The 21,871-nt window shown below is 39.3% G+C and overlaps 1 protein-coding gene across 1 annotated transcript in view; it reads left to right on the forward strand.

The window, feature by feature from the left end:
- The window catches only part of LOC126267029 (protein FAM50 homolog), a 126,704-nt gene that overhangs the window by 7,468 nt on the left and 97,365 nt on the right, over window positions 1–21,871 (forward strand). The window contains exon 2 of the mRNA XM_049971811.1: window positions 10,843–11,050. Coding sequence (XP_049827768.1) covers window positions 10,871–11,050 — 180 coding nt within the window. The 5' untranslated portion in view covers window positions 10,843–10,870. The remainder of the gene's footprint in view (window positions 1–10,842; window positions 11,051–21,871) is intronic.

A 21,871-nucleotide genomic window follows, 5' to 3' on the forward strand; every position in this document is an offset into this window, starting at 1 on the left:
GGTTTGTAAGGCAACTCATTACTGAGTAGTAGGTCTCTGAAAATGGGTAAACTGCTGCCTGACGTTTGACCAGGTACACACTCTTCAGTCTTCAAACCTGAATTTATCAAAAGTGGTTACAGTTAGGATAGTGACATAATTGGCAGTTTTATTATTAAGAAGTGGGTATCCTTGTACCAAGGATGAATAAATTCAGAAATGGTCATCTTATCACCTCATGTCAGATTACACAGAATGACCCACAGGTAGTTAGCAAGCTTCTTTTTTTTCCCTTGATCTCCTTCTTGCCCTCCTCCTTGTTCCCCTTCTCTCCCTCTGCTTCTTCTTTCTGCATGTATTAGACATTTGCCTGTTAATGCCCTCTTGGTTGAAATGATTGACATTTCCACGTTTTCTCCCTATCTTCTGAAAGATCTTTGCCCAGTGGATAATAATTCATCATTAATTTTAATATTTTGTCATCTTCCATATTTGTGGCATGGTCCATCCAATTATTCTTTTATTCTTTAATCTGCTCATTTCAGCTTTTCACTGCCAGTTCTCCATTGATGTCAGCATTCCTCCTGCTATTGAATAGTGTGTATCTAACCACCCTTCTTAGCAGTTGCATCTCCTGTGTGCTTTATTCATTTCTTTTTGTAACAGACCATAACTCTCTTGCATATGTCATGGCTGGCAGGCTACTGACATAGTTTTGTAGAACATAATTAGGATGTCCATTCTTACTTTAGTTCTGAGAGTTGTATAGATTGTTTTGTTAATGTAGTTAAATATTTCTACTTTCTTTTGTATGTCCATGTATGTCGTAAATAAGTAAGCAGTCTTTCCTAAGAAGGTTGAACATGCGTACTTGTTCTGTTTACTGATCATTTATTATTATTTTGCTGGGAATTAGCTCCTGCTGCCTGAAAGCCAAAACTTTTGTTTTCTTTGAAGAGAATAATAGATTACAGAACTTATCTGTTGTGGATAAAATATAAGAGCTGTTTGGAGTGTGTTCTCAGTGTCATCAGTCACACTGTTATCGTCAGCAAAGAGTATGTTGTAGAATGATTCCTTTAGTTGAAATCATAAGTATAAAAACTTGATTTACTTTTCTGTTGCCTCAGTACATCATCAATATAAATATTAAAAAAAGGACACAAACTGCATCCTTGTCTTACTCCCAAATGTATCTTGGTCTTATTTTTCCTTTTCTGCGGTGATGATTTACTTTCTTCTACCTTTATTATAGGCAGACATTATCTCCCACAGTTCTTCTCTACAGCATTACTTTATCAAAAGCTTTCACATAGTTTATGTCTGTGCACAATTAAATTTCTGAAAACCTGTTTGTTCTTCTAGAAAGATATTTTTAGCTGTTAGCGCTAGTCACCTTATTACTATTTAAGAATATATTTTATACACTGTATTTCGCAGAGACATGCCTGTGTCATTTTTGTAATGACTCCTGTGTCCTTTCTTGTAAACCGGCATTATTGTAGCCACCTACTTTTGTCTGCTGGAATCTTCTTATTGGCAACTGTTGCGAGTCAGTGTGTTGGAAAAGCTCCCAATAGTCATCTACCTGTTGTATCAGTATCAAAGGTACCTGCTCTGCAGAAAGTATGGGATCTGTCATTACTCATCCATTTGACTGTGAGTGGCATTTCAATGGTAGTGTGGATGGGGACCAGGAAGGGCTCCCCAACCAACAAGTTTGAGGTGCTATCTTTCACTGTAACTGAAACAGAGCCAGTGAGATTCACTTCACCTGTTGTGGGGAAATCTGTTTTGTACAGCATCAAGAGGGGGCAGACAAAAAAGGACAGGGGTCTATTAATCATAGGCAGTTCAAATGTATGGTGAATTATGACACATATTAGGTAAATGGCAGCAAGGGACGGGAAAGAACACCAGGTGCACTCAGTGAGAAAGTTGGAGCCTTATTCAGTGTGTTGAAGAGACTGTTCTGGCAACCACAGCCATTGACGGAACAGGAAACAACAACTGCATATTGTGGAACATGCTGTAACAAATGATGCCTATCATCTGGACTCCAAGGTCATACTTGGATCATTCCAGTGAGTAGCAGAGAAGGTTGAGAAGACCAGCCTTGCGCATTGAGTTTCAAAAAAGCTCACAATTTGCAGCATTTTCCTCAGAACTGATTGTAGCCCCTTGGTTTTGAGTTGAGTGTAAGGACTGAACCAGAGACTTAAGAAGTTCTGTGACAAGCTAGGCAGTGACTTTGTGGACTTGCACCATGGGATTGAGAACTGTAGGGCCCCCTAAATGGGTCCGGTGTGCACTACACATCAGAGGCTATTACCGAGGTACCCATCTACATGTGGGGTGCACAAAGCAATTTTTAGATTAGGAACCATCCATATCAAATCCAGGTAATGATAGCTGTAGGAAATCCAAATGTATCAGTACAAGATGAAAAGAAATGCCTGTGGCACATGAGAGTATTAAAAACCTAGTGGTTAAGTGCCAATGTGTCAAGTGTTCCTGAGAAGCAGTGAAGCTGGTTGAAACCTTCAGTTGATAGCAGTAAGACATTTGGGAAAAATTTGTGAATATATCAAAGGGATGGGGTAATGGGAAATGGAGTTGGTATATTTGACATAGTAGTCAAGAAACTCTAATCCACTGAGATAGGAATTGCAGCTACATGTGAGATTATTTGGGCAACACTCAATATCAGGGATGGGCGTAAACTGGTAATTGGCTCCTTCTGTTGCCCGCCAGACACATCTCCTGATGTAACCAGTAACTTGAGAGAAAATCTCGGTTCACTTGTATGTATGTTTCCCCTATCATACTGTAATCATTGGTGAACACTTTAATCATCCAACAATTAATTAGGAAAATTACAGTTTTGCTAGTGGTGGGCATGGTAAGACATCCTGTAAAACATTACTAAATGCCTTTTGTGCGAACTAACTAGAATAGATAGTTCGGTACCCCACTCATGATGGAAGTATATTAGATGTAATGGAAACCAATAGACCTGACTTCTTTAAGGATGTCCACATTGAAACTAGTATCAATCACTGTTACATAGCTATGGCAACAATGGTTACCAAAGTACAAAGGGTTACTGAGATGTTCAGTAAACTAGATAAAAAATCAATGAGCAACATGTAGTTTTCAACACAAGGTTAGAGAAACTATGGCTCAACCGACCGAGGTGGCGCAGTGGTTAGACACTGGACTCGCATTCGGGAGGACGACGGTTCAATCCCGTGTCCAGCCATCCTGATTTAGGTTTTCCGTGATTTCCCTAAATCGTTTCAAGCAAATGCCGGGATAGTTCCTCTGAAAGGGCACGGCCAACTTCCTTCCCCATCCTCCCCTAATCCGATGAGACCTATGACCACGCTGTCTGGTCTCCTTCCCCAAACAACCAACCAACCAAACTATGGCTCAAGTTTAAGAGAATAGTTGACTATGTGCTGGATAGATATGTACCCAGTAGAACAGTTCATATTGGGGTGAACCATCCATGGTATATAGTCACTGTAAAGAAACTTATAAAGAAACAAAAATTATTGCAAAATAGGTGTAAAACAAAGCATAGGTATAGATAGATGGATGCAGAATGAAACACATTTGATTGTCACGAGGGCAATGCGTGAAGCCTTCAGTGATGACCGCAGCAGAGTACTGTCAAATAATCTTTGACGGAACCCAAAGAAATTCTGGTTGTATGTAAAGGCTGTTAGTGGCACCTGAATTAGTGTCCACGACCTAGCGAATGAGTCAGAAACTGAAATTGAGGACAGTAAATCAAAAGCTGAAATGCTTAACTCTGTTTTCAAATGTTCATTTACAAAGTAAAATCCAGGAGAATTGCCCCAATTTAATCCTCATTGAATTCAGTATTAGTGTCATTAATGTTGAGAATCAGCTGAAGTCGTAAAAAATTAAATAAAGCTCAAGGACCAAATGGAATCCCCATCAGATTCTGTATTGAATTTGTGGCTAAGTTAGCTACTTGTCTAAGTATAATCTATCATAGATCCCTCGACCAAAAAGCCATGCACATTTCTTGGAGGAAGGCATAGGTCATACCCGTCTACAAGGAGGGTAGTAGAAATGATCCACAAAACTACCATCCAATATCCTTTACATCAATTTGTTGTAGAATCTTAAAACATATTCTGAGCTCAAATAGAATGAGGTGTCTTGAATAGAATGACCTCCTCCATGCCAAGCAGAATGCATGCTGATAACATCAGTCATGTAAAACCCAACTTGCACTTCTCTCATATGACATACTGAAAGCTTTGCATCGAGGTAGTCAGGTGGATGCAGAACTACTTGATTTCCAAAAAGCATTTGACTCAGTGCCAACAGCCTTGCTGCAGTGGTAACACCAGTTCCCATCAGATTACTAAAGTTAAGAGGGCTGTCAGGCTGGGTGAGCACTTGAATGGGTGACCATCTGGTCTGCCAAGCACTGTTGGCCAACAGGGTGCACTTAGCCCTTGTGAGGCAAACTGAGGAGCTACTTGATTGAGAAGTAGTAGCTCTGGTCTCGGAAACTGACATACGGCCAGGAGAGCGGTGTGCTGACCACATGCGCTTCCATAGCCGCATCCAGTGACGCCTGTGGGGTGAGGATGACATGGCAGCCGGTCAGTACCATTGAGTCTTCGTCTCCTGTTCAGACAGAGTCTTTATTATTATTATTATTATTATTATTATTATTATTATTATTATTATTATTATTATTTAATTCAGTACCACACCTACACTTATTGTCAAAAGTTCGATCATATGGGGTATCAAGTGAAATTTATGACTGGATTGAGGACTCTTTGGTAGGGAGCACACAGCATGTTATCTCGGATGGGGAGTCATCATAATGTGTGGAAATAACTTTTGGTTTACCCCAGGGAAATGTGTTGGGACCCTTCCTGTTCATATGTTTTATATTAATGACTTGGCAAACAATATAAATAGTAACCTCAGAGTTTTGCAGATGATACATTTATCTATAATGAAGTACTGTCTGAAAGAAGCTGCATAAATATTTATTCAGATCTTGATAAGATTTCTAAGTGGTACATAGATTGGCAACTTGCTCTAAATGTTCAGAAGTTCACTTAAAAAAATGAAAAAAAGTAGTATACTATGACCATAATATCAGTGAATCACAGTTGGAATAGGTCATCTCATACAAATACATGGGCGTAACGCTTTGTAGGGATATGAAATGGAACTATCACAGAGGTTGAGTTGTGGGTAAAGCAGGTGATAGACTTCGATTTATTGGTAGAAGGCTGGGGAAGTGCAATGAGAATGTGTACAAATCACTTGTGTGACAGGTTCTAGAATATTGCTCAAGTGTGTGGGACCCATACCAAATAGGACTAACAGGGGATATTGAAAATGTACAGAGGAGGACAGCACTTTTGGTCATGCAATTGTTTGACCCATGAGAGAACGTTACAGTGATGCTTACACTCTATCCCAAGAAAGTCTACTAACAAAGTTCCAAGAACTGGCATTAAATGAATGACTCTAGGAATATACTACAACCCCCTATGTATCACTCATATAGGTATCATGAGGACAAGATTAGAATAATTACAGCATGCACAGAGGAATTCAGTTAGTCGTTCTTCCCACACTCCATGCGTGAATGGAATGGGAAGAAATGTAATAACTGATACTGTAGGACATACCCTCTGCCATGCACTTTGTGGTGGTTTGCAGAGTTTGGATGTAGATGTTGTTGTCGGTTCCTCTTCTTCAAGTATATTTCCATGCAGATTTTTGTTTATATTGTCTCCTGTTGTCCAGAGTTTCTTGTTGTAGTCCAGCCATTGTGTCTTACATATTACTTTTCTTGTAGCATCTTTTATGTTTTATCCAAGTTCGTTATCATTTTATACTCAAATTCCTGTATATCACAGACACCATTTTCCACTTCTAAGATGAATTTATTACAGCGTTATTGGTTAATTTTACAACACAGTTCATATGATTCTTTAGATAGTGTTTTCTACCCCTCTCTATTTTTGGCTGTGCTTTTCCACAACCATTTACCGAGCAAAGTGACGCAGTGGTTAGCATGCTGGACTTGGATTCAGGAGGACGACAGTTCAAACTCGCATCCGTTCATCCTGATTTAGGTTTTCTGTGATTTCCCTAAATCACTCCAGGCAAATCTCAAGAAGGTCCCTTTGAAAGGGCATGGCTGACTTCCTTCCCCAACCTTCCCTAATACTAAAGGACCGACCACCTCACTGTTTGGTCCCCTCCCCACAAATAAACCAACCGACTGCAACCATTTTTAATATGCCTCCTTAATCGTCTTTGTCAGTCCATCTATATCATCATTCCAGTAGTTCATTCACTTTTTGTTCTTTTGTTGACATCGAAGTCCTAGAGTTCCATCAGCTGCCAGCTTATTGCAATTTTAATATTTTATCACACAGATTATTCAGTTTCTATTCATACAGTTTCTTGATGGAATTTTCTTTCAAAAATTGTGTTTCCCACTGCTTATTTTCATGGTTTTTAGAAGCGTTATTCTTTGTCCTTCATCTGGTGAGCTATATCCCTGCCATTAACAAATAGTTGTCAGTGTACAGTCATTCTCCAGCATACTCTCACATCTATAAACGTTACAACTATTTTCTGATGAGGAGTGAAATGGTTGAGGTGGTTTGTTTATCTCCACTGTTATAGAAGGGTGTTACTGCAGCATATTAAAGTCAGTCAGGTAATATTTAATGCTCTGTATGTAGTGTCCATTGAGGTGAATCGAATGTGTCAATATTAGTAATTTAAACAGTGTAAAATTTGCACAATTCATATCTTCAGTAATGTATTTGTCTGATAATCATTTTACAATGAAGCCACATCTGTCAGCTTAAAACAAAGAAAACATACGTCATACATACAGATATGTGTATATAAAGTGTGTTCAATGGTAGGTATAGTGTGTATTACTCCTGTGAGGAAGCAATCATTAAATGTGATTTGCCAGGGATTTCAGTGTTTCATCATTTATGCCATAGGTATTTATCTCATTCTTGGCAGTTTCAGTTGTAACTATTTTTGTTCTACAGCTCTTTTCTTTGAATTAATGTCATTAAATGAATGATATTTCTGCTCATAAACTTTTATTTATACATATTATATGGTATAACTTTTTATTAATAGCATACATATAATAAGTGTTGTTCCACTATTGGTGCTAGTGGTGGGTTTGCTATTGTTGCTGATGTTGGTAATGGTAGTGGTGGTGTGTGTTACTTGACCTAGATCATGTTTCACAGTGATATTAGATACTCCCTTCTTATAATGATTTAAGCAAAATATACTTGTATATCAAAGCAGAAAAAGCTAAATAAATGTTATACCAATTAGATAGCTACAAAATTACAAAAGTTTCCCACAAATTAGATATCTTTAATAATGCAAATATTAGAAATAATTTAGAGATCAATATCTAACTAACAGAATAGCCAAATGAAATTGAGGATTTTGGATGGGGATAAAATGCCAAAACCTACCAACCATATATGAAAAATATCTGAAACAACAACAAATTATTAAACCTCATATTAAATAGAACCTCCAAAACTCCACAGTTAATTAGAATCATTATGTTAAAATAATTCTTGTAACTGAACCAAGCTCCACAATACTCATAAACAACATTATTGTCTCTGGCTAGTACTGATATCCGCATCCTGACATGAAACATGGTGCCACATAGACTTAACGTAATAGAAAGTTGATAATGTGGCAAGGACTGTCTAAATTTGCATTTCTCATTTTCCAGTTTTTGACATTCCTCCCCAAAATGTAAAATAGCAGCTGGAGTAAATATGTGCCCATAAGCAATATAGTATCAATCAACACAAAATAATTAGTCAGTCCTGACATAAGTTTGGTATAATTATCTTCAGCTAACCCATACTGCTGAAATGAAGTACACAGGACGATGACATTGGTGATAATGCTGGTATTATTATTGTCACTTAACCTACATAGCTAATCTGAACTCCATGACACACATGGAAACACGTAATGCATTCATCACAAAAGCCTATAAACTGAATAAAAATATTTGAAAACACAATAATACAAAAAATGAAGACTTTATAGAATGAAAATAGAAAATAAAGCGTAATATGCAATCCAAAGAACATCAAAACTTAATACAACAAAATTAAGAATGTGTCTTACCTAATATTTTCCAACGAACCACCAATAATTACCCCCTACTCCCTCTAGAAGGCATAACCCACCCCTGCCAATCTACATCTAGATGACTGATCTGCAATTCATACTTTATTTCCTGGAAGTGTGTTCATCGAACCACTTTCGTACTATTTCTGTACTGTTCCGCTCTCGAAGAGCACATTGTAAAAATAAACACCAGGCTATGATATCCCTTATTTTGTTACAATATCATTTTGCTCTGTGGGGTGAGCATCAGCAAAATATTTTTGCATTCAAAGGAGAAAGTTGATGATAGAAATTTTGTGAATGCCATCTGTACTTGCTTATCATAACTGTGACATTTTTGATAATACAAAATGACATGGTTTTCTTTGAATTTTTCCACGTCCATGTCAATCCTATCTTGTAGGAATTCCACATTGTGCAGAAATATTCCAGAAGAGGGTGGTCAAGTGTAGTGTAAGCAGTCTCTTTAGTAGATATGTTGCACCTTCCATGTGTTCTTCCAATAAAACACAATCTTTGGTTCGCCTTCCCTGTAACATTTTCTATGTGATTGTTCCAGTTTAAGTTGTTTATAATTGTAATCCCTAGTTATTTAGCTGAATTGACAGCCTTTAGATTTGTGTGATTTATCTTGTAATCAAAATTGAACAGATTCCTTTTAGTACCCATGTGGATAACTTGACAACTTTTATTGTTTAGAGCCGATTGCTGCTTTTCACACCATACAGATAACATGTCTAAATCATTGTGCAACTGGTTTTGATTTTCTGATAGCTTTACTAGACAGTAAATGCCAGCATCATCTGCAAACAATCTATAAGGACTGCTCACAAAGTCTCCTAATTCATTTATATAGATTAGGAGCAACAGAAGTCCATAACACTTGCTTGGGGAAGGCTGAATATAACTTTCTGTCTTAGTTGATGACTTTCCATCAGTTATACGAACTGTGACTTCCTGACAGGAAATCATGAATTCAGTCACACAGCAGAGATGATACTCCATAGGCAAGCAATTCAATTAGAAGCCAGTTGTTAGGAATTGTGTCAAAAGCTTTCTAGAAATGTAGATATATGGAATCAATTTGAGATCTCCAGTCGATAGCATTCATTTTTCACACGACTAAAGAGCTAGTTGTGTTTCACAAGAATGGTATTTTCTGAATCCCTGGTGACTATGTATCAATAAATCGTTTTCTTCGGGGTAATACGTAATGTACACACACAGTATATATTCCACAATCCTACTGAAAATAGATTTCTTATAAGTTACAAGCTCAGGGCCCTAGATTTAAAGAAAACAAATGCAATAACCAGTCTATAAACCCCATCTCATTTGCACTGAATCCAACACAAGGACAGAAGAAGTAGGTCAACAGAATAATATCGCAGATGGCAAGCCATGATTTTTCAAGCCACACGCCCTTCACTCTTACAAATTGACCTCCATAAACTGTCATCTCAATATCACCACATGAACCCATTGCCATTGACACTTCTCATAATCAGACAATACAACATACTTTAGCAGAAACAAGGTAGTACATGGCATTTCCTCATTCAACATGAAGCTATTATAATTCACTGTAAGGTCCATGACAGGTTCACAAAAGCCACCTCTAGGTGCAGTTGGAAAGAATAACACACACAGCATCTTTCTGGACAGAAAAATTCAACACAAGACAACATCTCATCAAACAATACCTTTTCCTAAATGACCTTAAAAGTGACTTTCAATTACACTTGTGTCATACATGCCACACTATCACTAGATCATGAACCAAAGTTGATGCCCAGTACCAAATGTTCCAGTTAACTTTACATTTTAATATGTTGTGGTAATGAGTTCTACTAAAACTCTGGTACCTCTTAATTCCTTGTCAGATGAGTGCATTTAGCAAGTTATTTCATCATTACTAAACTTCGTTTCTGTGGAAGTACTTACAAGTAAGCCCTTCCTTCATTCCTAAACGGGAAATTTTTTAGCTAACTCCATTCACATCAAGAAAATGCATGTAACGGTGTACCCTAATATTGCCATATATGGAAGTGACAGGCTCTAGGTGTCTTCAGAATCAATTGTATTACACATCTCACGTGTTGGTTAGATACTGTCAGATAATGGATACTAGATAAACATGTATTTCATAATACATTTTTAAAACATCCTTCTGAAAGCTGTCAAATAGTGTGCTACTGGCTTCTTTGACATGAGATTAAATGTTCTTCCAAGCATCTTCTGTTAAATCATTATTAATTTTTATGAAGCATATTTTGAGCATGATTGGAGAACACGCCTATTTTCAAATATCCTACATATGCTACAGAGAAAATAATGTATGCATGTTTCTATTTGATCATCTGTAGTAATCATCTGGTCTATAAATATCTTATTAAAATTGATATTTGTCATTTTTTCTGTTACAGCAGAATATAGTAACATTTTCAAAATACATTAATGATTACAAAGATTTCTTGATGTCAGCTGCAGTACAGAAGATCAATTGCTTTTATAAGCTGTGCAGTTGTAGTTGCAAGTGTTGTCTATAAAAAAGTTTGTGCAGCTCTCATTATTGCAAAACTTAACCTGTATTTGGAAGAATAACTATTGTAACAATTTATAAATCTTTTGAAACCCTTTCAGTGCCCTGAGATATTGTTGTGTAAACATCATGGCTCACTACAAAGGAGCAGCGAGTGAAGCTGGCAGAGCAATGCAGCTTATGAAGAAAAGAGAAAAAGCTCAACAAGAAATTGAATTTCGGAAAAAGAAGATTGAGGAAGATTTGAAAATATCCAATATTGAAAATAAATTTGCTGCTCATTATGATGCTGTTGAGCAGCAGCTTAAGGTGAGTACAACAGTATTATTATATTTTTTCTATTAGCACAACATAATAAATAAATATAAGGAAAAAACTCAATTATATTTTGTTCCTGCTGTCTGTATCTGAATTGTATGCTTATAAATGCAGCCATTTTTATGTAATTGCCATTTAATATACAGTTTGATAGCGGTGAATTTGTTGAGAGAGGAATGAGACAAGGTTATAGCTCATATTCAGTCTGTTTATTCAACAAATGATAGTCAAACCTAGAAGAAATTCGTGGAGGTAACTAAAGTTCAGGCAGAAAAAATAAAACTTTGAGATTTGCTGTGATGATATAAGTCTGCCAGAGATGGCAAAGGACTTGGAAGGTCAGTTGGACAGAAAAGAAATTGTAAGATTAATATCAACAAAAGTAAAGCAATGGTAATGTAATGTGGTTGAATTAAATATGTCAGTGTTGCTGGAATTATACTGCCTGACAACTAAAGTGAAACACCCAGAAGACATGGTTGGATGTCAATGTAACTCCATATATTTTTACTCCTTTGGTGATTATGTAAATGATTAGAGCTGCAATTCACCATGATGAGTAGAACAACCAGCAGAGTGCACTAGTGTCATTCAGGTTTAATGTTGTTGCAAGGCCTCATAGGGTATATAAGGGGCATGAACAGTGCCGTGTGTTGAGTGATGACTGTGAAGTAGAGTGATGACTGTGAAGTAAATGGAGATTCCACATACTCATGCGAGACAGTGCTATCAGCATCTGAATGAGTTTGAATTTGACTCTTTGTGCGTCTTCATTTGGCCAGTTGGTCAAATTGTGCAATATCCAGATCTGAGGGCCATTTAGATGTGACAGTGGCCCAGTGTTGGACTGCATGTAAAAGTGTGGGAATGCTTACCCATCATTAAGATTCCAGGCTACCAATGTGACCATGCAAGGGAGAATTGCTGGAGTGTACATCAAGCACTTCAAAACCCTTTCACATCTTCACCTACTATCCAAGAACAAATAATGGACCCCCTGCAACTTTCTGTGTCATCTCACATCATTGGACAGTTACTAGTAGCAGCTGAATAAAGAATTTCACTCCCAAGTGTAGACTCCATTAACACCACAACACAAAAGAATAGGTTCAGGTGGTGCTGTGACAAGCGAATATGGACTGCTGATGAATTGTGTTTGCATGGTGTTCAGTGACAAATCATGGTTCTGCACTGCCATTGATGATAATTGTCAACAGGTGTAGCTGCAACCTGGGAAGGGGTCATAGTCTTCCAATGTTTTGGAAAAATACAACAGCATTACTCATATTGTCAAGGTGGGGGAGCCATCAGGCATGACTTCAGGTGATGGCTGGTAGTGATTGAGGAAGCTCTGACACTACATTGGTACATGACTGACATCCAGTGTCCTCATGTGTTACCTCTCGTATAACAGTGTTGTGTTGTCATTTTTCAAAAGGACAATGCTCATCCAAATACACCCTGGGACATCTGGGAAAAACCCAGAAATTTTTTTCATTTTAGGAATATCTGGGAAAGACATAGGAATTTTTCATTGTTTAATTTCGGTTAAATTTTTTAATATTGACTGATATGAACTGATACTCCAACAAATAGTTTTACTTTAGCCCACTGCTTCAGAAAAATACTGCAGCAGTAAAACATAAATGAGAGAATAACATCAAAATATAACTTTAGTCGCAAAGAAAATGTGCCATTTACAACAACAAAACACAGTTACACAAGCATCTGCCGACAGCAAAGTGTGTCAAAGACTACGCAATATTTCATAACAACAAAATACTTTCAATGCAAGGCCCATGTTTTGATGAGCTTGATGTCACAACTGTTTACATTTCTTACAAGTCCAGGAAAATACTGTAAATGGTGATTTTAGTAGTGTTACTTTCAAAGTAAATTTCCTTTTATGGTTGATACATGTGAGAATGCACAAATAATTTTTTAAATCATGGAACATTACACTCTCATTCAAAACTTAACGCTTAGGACCAACCATTTAGAAAAATTCTAAACCCAGAACATGGGCAATTTGTGCCATTATTTCAAATTTTACTGGCATGTTTATGTTTGATATGTCTGACAGGGTAACACATGCTAAAAAAGACCAAGTTTAAAGATCATTTTTCATATTTATTTTCTTTAATAGATTAAAAATTATGCAATAATGACAGCAGAAATTATAATTATCCTCCAAAGAAGGGCGGAGCGAGTTCTTGAGCAATTTTACACATAATTGGCTTTTTGTGGATAAGTCAAAGTTGCGGACAGAACATATATTCAACAACATAAGCAACAAAATGTTCGGTGCATATCAGTGAAATTTATAACTGTGCTTGTCAGAAATATTCAGCTGCTGCAATTTAAGCTGTGCTCTGGACAGTGGTTTACTGGCCAGGTAACCATTGCAGTGGCTGGGTGGTGTCTGGGGAGAGAACCCCCATTTGGCATGGGTGGTACCATGATGCGAATTAAACTTCCTTACGCTGGCAGCCACAAGGCCCCAACATAAAATGGATAAGGTTATTACATTGCAGAGACATATGACCCCACAATGTTTCCTTCCCTTCCTATACCATGGAAAGAGGGACAAGCCAGATGTCTGGATGCAAAATACTAAAATACTTCATCCAATTCTTGGTCTGTACTGGGACTTACGGGGAACTAATTTTTTTAAAGAATTGCATACAGATTTGGAGAAGTTGAATCTCTGGGGAAAATGTAAAATGGTTTGTTATTAATGAAAACTTCCTCTGCTGCCCAATCCATATCTCTTCAGGCACGCGATAGTCTAGGTGTCATAACTGTGACTATTACCTCATACAAATCTGTGAACATGGTCTAAGGAGTCATCTTCCACAGATGTTGTACACTTGAAACAGACCAAGAACTCTGGATTAATGACCAACGACAAGGCATACATTTTATTAGACATGTACAAAAAGGACCCAAGGATAATTGTACATATACAGGTGCCTTTATCTTAACCATTAAAGGGACTATCCTCCCAGAGATGGTTAAGGCCATGATGTAAAGGTGTGATGTGAAACCATGTGTCCCACCACCTATGAGTTTCTTCAGATGTTTATACTTTGGCCATAATTCATCCCGGCACGTAGGAGACCCAAAATGTGGAGATTGTGGACGATAACTCCAAATAGGTAGTCTTTGTGAACATCCACCTTTGTATTCCAGCAGTTTGGAACATCACTCTCCACATTCGCTAGTTTGCTCAGTTTTCAAGAAAGAACAGAAGTTCCAGAAACACAAACATCTGCTGAGGCATGGAAGAAATATGAATGTCTACAACCTGTGGAAATGACTATCAGTTACACTAACATAATTACCATTGACTCACTATCTCTACCTTCACCAAACCAGATCTCCCACCAATGTCTTCTCCCATGGAAACCATGGTACCTTCTTCAGGAACCACTTCCTGCACCTTGCCAAGGAAACACTCTTCATTGGTGTTTTACCCATGAGAGGATTCCTTCTCATGATCCCTCTCCTCAGCAACCCCTGGCCTAGAGGCCCGACGCAAACAATGGCTGAGGGAATCACAGTCTGTAATTCCCAGGGCTGTTTGCTCTTCATCTGTCCCTACGCTCAATGTAGATAGCCCCCTGAATGAATGAACCTTGCCCACCTAAGGATGCAGGGGAAGAAGAAGAAGAAGAAGAAGAACAAATGGGTCAAGGCTTTCCTGGTGCCCACAGTGGTGCCAGATCCCGCCATGCAGTCAGATTGTGAGCTGATGTTTGTGGATGTGGTTCCTTTGCCACTGGTGACAGGCAGTGATCCTGATCCTTTCACACTTAACGTGGCCACCAGCCATGTGATCATTCAGCGGAATTGTAATGCATACTGCTGTTACCTTTTGGAAGTACAACACCTAATTTCCTCTTATGTGGTTCGCATTGCACTCCAAGAAACACACTTCACTGTTGACCATTGCCCATTGCTCTGTGGTTTTCTTGCACTCTGTCGGAACCCCAGTGGTTCCGAGAGGTCATCTGGAGAGGCCTGTTGTTCAGTCCGTACAGATGTCGTCAGTGAATGGACTCTCCTCTGTATGTCATTGGGGGACAATAGCAGTTTAGGTGCAAACAACCTCAGTGATTACGATTTGCATCATTTACCTAACTCCAGGCAGGCCACTTACTCATGTAACTGATGACATTAATCCAACAAAAGTCTCCTCCTTTCCTCTTTCTTGGGAACTTCAACTCTCACCACCTCTCATGGGGGAGTACCACTTCGTCTAGTAGGGGCTTCCTAATTTACCAGCTTCTCATAGACCACAATCTGTATCTCCTTTATGATTGTTCTCCTACCCATTTCAGTGCCATACATGGCACCTTTTCAGCTGCTGATCTAACAATCTCTTCCCCCAGTCTTATGGCTTAGCGACGTTGGTGACTTCATGATGACCTTTGTGACAGTGACGAGTTTCTAATGATCCTGTCATTACCTTGCCACCACCAGACACACTAAGCACCACATTAGACACTTCACAGAGCCAACTGGCTTTTGTATGGCTCTAATTATTACATTTACTGTCTCTCTGTCTGATTGTATTGATGAGATTGTGTAAAATGTCTCAGATGTAATCATCCACACTTCACATACTGCTGTTCACATTTGTACAGCTCCTCCCCCCCCCCCCCCCTCTCCTTCCCCCTTCCACTGTTAACCAGTGCTGTGGTGGACCAAAGTCATAGCAGTAGCTGTTCAGGGTCACTGACAAGCCCTGGACTGATTCAAATAACATCCTTTGCAGACCAACCTTATCACTTTTAAGTGACTTAATGCTAGGGCCCGCTATTTAATCAAACACAGTAAGAAGAAATTCTGGGAGCACTATGTCTCTTGTCTGGAGACACATGCTTCTTCATCTCAATTGCAGGCTGAGCTCCTTTGTCTTATAGTGGTCTTCATTCCAATTCATTGTTTCTTGCAGAACACCTTGCAATCCAATTTTCTACAGCATCAGTGTCCTTTTCCTATCTGGCTACCTATCTACTGCAGAAGCAAGAAGTTAAAGACATCACTTCATGTTTCAGTCCCCACCAAGCTGAAACCTATAATGAACCTTTCACTGACTGATATCTACTTCAGGCCCTAGCCTCATCCCACAACACAGCCACAAGCCCTGATTCAATTCACTGTCAGATGATTCACATGAATTTTGCCGAATGGCAACATCTCTTCAGGGTCTTCGACTAGCTCCAAGGTGCCTCCTCCTCATCTCCCCCTCATAATGATGAGATTGCGTAACTGCCCCAATCCTTAAGCCATGCTTGAAAGGTTGGTTACCTGCAGATTATGCTGGTTTCTCATGTCTCGGGGCTTTTTATCCCACTGTCAGAGTTGTTTCGGGGGGGGGGGGGGGGGGGGGGGGGGGTCAATCCACAATCAGCCATCTGCTTAGGTTGAAAACAGCAATCCCACACACCTTATCACAGTCCTTTCTGATCTGCATAAGGTGTATGACAATGCTTGGTGATGTTATATTCTCTTCACCCTCCATAACTGGGACTTCTGAGGCATCCTATCAATTTTTGTTCATCAGTTTTTATCCCACTGGTTGTTCCTAGTTAGAGTTGGTACTTCACTCAGTTCCCCATGGATCCGTGAGAAAGGTGTTCCAAAGTGCTGTGTGTTGAGTATCACTCTTTTCCTCATCATCATTAATAAGCTAGTGACTTCTTTTGGGCCACAGATCACACCTGTGGTGTATGTCGAAGATTTTTGCCTTTGGTACAGCTCCAATAAGCCATACAGCAGGCCTCTGCATGGGCTCTGTCCTATGGTTTTCAGTGCTCTCCTGCAAAAACATGGGTCATGCACTTCTGCCATTGTACCACAGTCCATCCTGACTTGGAACTCTACTTACGTACCCAGCGTCTGGAAGTCGTTGCACAGTCATCTTTCTAGGGCCTCCTTTTTGATAAAATGCTGACCTGTCTGCCCTGTATTCATCACCTGAAGATAAGCTGCATCTGGAAGCTTCCTTGTCCACTTACCAATGGGGTACAGATCATGCTACTCTTATTCATATTTACTGGGCCTTGGTTTCATCCCGACTGGTCTATGGTTGCCAGGTTTATAGCCTGATGGTTCCTGCAGCTTTAAAACTGTTAGATCCAGTCCACCACTGTGATGTGCACTTGGCCTTTTGGACTAGCCTCACGGACATGTCCTTGCCAAAGCTATCTTCCCCCATCAGATACAACAGTGCCATCTCTTGGTCTCCTATGCAATCACTATTTGACAATTCCGTGATCATCCTATGTACACTGTTCTCTTTGCATATAATGGTGGGATTACCAGTTGGAATGTGCCTTACTTCCCTCTGCCAAGATTTCCATCTCTCCTCCCTGGTCTGTGCTCCCTGTGTTTTCTCACATAACCCCCACCCCCCCCCCACCCCCCCTCCCTTGGATGGTGCCCAGACCAAAGATTAGGACCAATCACTTCCAGAGTCCTAAAGTCTCGGTTGCCCCCATAACCTTTCAGCATCTGTTTTGTCCTGTTCTTCAAGTGTTCTAGGATACTCTTCAGACTATTGACCGACAATATTCTTGCCCAGGCAAATGAACTGGCTGTGTGTTTGGTTGGAGGAGCACTTGCTCCCTACTTTTGTTGCCAACTTCTGATGCATATCTGCAGGTGTACTCGAGAACTGTGCTGAGTGGATGGAATATCTGGTGGGCTATTGCCCCATGCTATAAACTCCGCACAATCAAGGAGACTACTGCAGCATGGTGCTCCTTCTTTGGCTTTCCCCAGAAGGAATCCACAGTCCTATGCCATCTCCGCATCAGTCATACAAGGTTAACCCATAGTTTTCTTTTGTGTAATTAGCCACTTTACATTGTGGTTGTGGAGTCTTACTGACAGAAGCTTAAATCCTGGTGAAATGCCCTCTCCATTTGACCCTCTGTGCTAAGTATGGACTTGTTCATTCATTGCATCTAATATTGGTGGATAATTCATGGATGGTTGAACTGGTTCTCAGTTTCCCCAAGAAAGTGGCTTTTATTCACATTTATGATATTTTAATCTGTCTCTGGAGCAGGGGCAGAGTGGTTGGGGATAGGGCGTCTCCCACTATATGCTATCCTTTCAGCCCTCTTCGACTCTCTTTTAATTGCTTTTAATTTAGATTAGGTTATTGTCTTTTCTGCCACACCCTCCCCCGACCAGCCAGCCAACCAACCATCCTGCAGCACTGAGGAATCATCAGTCTGTTAGTGGTGGGAAGAGTGTGACGGGGGATGGGAGAATTGCAGAGCGTGGCACATTGTGAGGCATCAAGTCATTGTCAGTTTGCTAATAGAGTGAAGTTTACATTCATATATTAGACAAAATTGTCACCGAAGGCCTCCAGTTAATTACTGTTAAAAATGTGGATTGTTGGGTGAAGGCATAGAAAATGTTCTGGGTCTATGAGAGGCTTTGCTCCTAGTGGACTTTTGGACAATGCCCTAGAATGGGTGTTGATTAAAATTCTGTGTGATTGCTGCGGGAAAGATACCAACTCCACCTCTGTTTTATCCAAATTACTAGGCGTGAGGCTAGCTTGTTATCAATCATTTGAAAGTTAGAAAGATCAATTTAAAATTTAATTCCATTCTTTGTCATAAGTCTGAAGAAAGCCCATGTTAGGATGCAGCATTTAGTTCATTAAGACTGTATTCCTTGTTCTTTATGATCTTTAAAGTTTAAAGTTTACCATACAAAATGCAGATTGAAGTTTCTAAGGAAAACAGCATGATTCTCAGACAATACATGGCGGACTCCTGACTCTTCATTATGGAACTCAGCTGATGCCCCTTCTTGATGTCAGTGAAAAATTACAACATTAAGAAATTTGGAATTCTTGTTTTTATTCAGCTCATCTCCTGTACAAGGTTACTGTCCACACCAATGTTTCATATAACTTACTGATGGCTGTCATAGTTTTACCAGAGACCTAAATGCTAACAGAAAGTAAAAAATATAAATTATGTTGCTACAGAGAATGCAAAGAATTTCAGCACCTTCAGCTACATATGTATTGATGTTCCTATTGTTCTGCAGACAATATCTATTTTTTAATATAAAGTTCCTTTTAGAAACAATGGTATGTTCTAAAGTATCACAAACGCATATGAAAAAGAAACCTTATTACTGTGGTTTTACACTAAAATATTCCGTATGTTAATACCCCCCCCCCACCACCAATCCCCCCTCCCACCAAAAAAAAAAAGTTAACCAATTGTTTTAGCTTCTAGATTCAATTAAGGGATTTGTATCTGCTATAAAGCCTTGATGGCCTAAGGGAAATAATAGTTTGATATTAGATACTGGTAACATTTGAAAATTTGTGCTGGACTGGCAGTCGAACCTGGATTTCCCGCATATCATGAGCATTCGCCTTAACCAGTTTGGCTTGCTATGCGTGCCTCGTGGACTGACCCAACTTCCATATGCCAGACTGTCTACATCCCCATATCATAGTCCCCTGCATTCATCACTTAATGCTTGCAGCTTTACTCTGTACACTTGTGCACCAGTGAGAATGAGACTGTGAGTAATCGAAACCCATGATATTATCATCTTGTGCGTGCCTCAGCATGTCCCAGTCTGGCACAAATTATCTTATGTATGCACAAATTGTGTAAGTGGGATTTGTCCCATCTACATCTAACATAGGTGATGCCTAGATTTTAGCACTCAAAAAATTTATTTCGAATTAATTTTGGATGACTGTCAATCGTCATTGATGCCTGTTCATCCAGACTTGCCAGTAAATAAAATTACTTTTTGAGTCACATATTGCAGTGACAGGTTGCAGTATTGCTGATGTACAGTCAGTCATGCATCACAGAAAATAATTTTAATAGCTTGGGTAACCTTGCTTCTTCCATGCGTGTAACATGACCCCACCATCTAAGACTGTTCATCCTGACTGCTACATCTATAGAGTTCATTCCCAGGTTTTCTTTGATTTCCTCATTGTGGACACCCTCCTGCCATTGTTCCCATCTACTAGTACCTGCAATCATCCTAGCTACTTTCATATCCGTAACCTCAACCTTGTTGATAAGGTAACCTGAATCCACCCAGCTTTCGCTCCCATACAACAAAGTTGGTCGAAAGATTGAACGGTGCACAGATAACATAGTCTTGGTGCTGACTTCCTTCTTGCAGAAGAGAGTAGATCGTAGCTGAGCACTCACTGCATTAGCTTTGCTACACCTCGCTTCCAGTTTTTTCACTATGTTGCCATCCTGTGAGAATATGCATCCTAAGTACTTGAAACCGTCCACCTGTTCTAACTTTGTTCCTCCTATTTGGCACTCAATCCGTTTATATTTCTTTCCCACTGACATTACTTTCGTTTTGGAGATGCTAATCTTCATACCATAGTCCTTACATTTCTGATCTAGCACTGAAATATTACTTTGCAAACTTTCCATCGAATCTGCCATCACAATTAAGTCGTCCGCATATGCAAGACTGCTTATTTTGTGTTCACATATCTTGATCTCACCCAGCCAGTCTATTGTTTTCAACATATGATCCATAAATAATATGAACAACAGTGAAGACAGGTTGCAGCCTTGTCTTACCCCTGAAACTACTCTGAACCATGAACTCAATTTACCGTCAACTCTAACTGCTGCTTGACTATCCATGTAAAGTTCTTTAATTGCTTGCAAAAGTTTGCCTCCTATTCCATAATCTCTTATAACAGACAATAACTTTCTCCTAGGAACCCGGTCATATGCCTTTTCTAGATCTATAAAGCATAGATACAATTCCCTGTTGCACTCATAACACTTCTCCATTATTTGCCGTAAGCTAAAGATCTGGTCTTGACAACGTCTAAGAGGCCTAAACCCACACTGATTTTCATCCAGTTGGCGCTCAACTAATACTCGCACTTTCCTTTCAACAATACCTGAGAAGATTTTACCCACAACGCTGATTAAAGAGATACCTCTGTAGTTGTTGCAATCTTTTCTGTTTCCATGTTTAAAGATTGGTGTGATTACTGCTTTTGTCCAGTCTGATGGAACCTGTCCCGACTCCCAGGCCATTTCAATTATCCTGTGTAGCCATTTAAGACCTGACATTCCACTGTATTTGATGAGTTCCGACTTAATTTCATCCACCCCAGCTGCTTTATTGCACTGCAATCTATTGACCATTTTCTCCACTTCCTCAAATGTGATCATATTTCCATCATCATTCCTATCCCATTCTACCTCGAAATCTGAAACATAACTGATCGTATTTTCACCTGCACTGAGCAACTCTTCAAAATACTCCCTCCATCTGCCCAAGGCATCCACAGGATTCACCAGCAGTTTTCCTGACCTGTCCAAAATACTTGTCATTTCCTTCTTACCTCCCTTTTGAAGACTGCTAATTACACTCCAGAATGGTTTTCCAGCAGCTTGACCCATAGTCTCCAACCTGTTTCCAAAGTCTTTCCAAGATTTCTTCTTGGATGCTGCAATTATCTATTTTGCTTTGTTTCTTTCTTCGACATAACTTTCTCTGTCTACCTGAGTTCTAGTATATAGCCATTTTTGATACGCCTTCTTTTTCCTTTTACAGGCTTCCTTGACTGTGTCATTCCACCAAGCTGTTTGCTTCATCCTACTTTTATACACTACTGTTCCAAGACATTCTTTAGCGACTTCTAGTACTGTGTCCCTGTACCTTGTCCATTCCTTTTCCAATGACTGTAATTGACTACATTCAACTAACTGGTACCTTTCTGAGATCGCTGTTATGTACTTGTGCCTGATTTCC

This window comes from Schistocerca gregaria, chromosome 4 (genome assembly GCF_023897955.1).
Source record: "Schistocerca gregaria isolate iqSchGreg1 chromosome 4, iqSchGreg1.2, whole genome shotgun sequence".
NCBI classification, from domain to species: domain Eukaryota; kingdom Metazoa; phylum Arthropoda; class Insecta; order Orthoptera; family Acrididae; genus Schistocerca; species Schistocerca gregaria.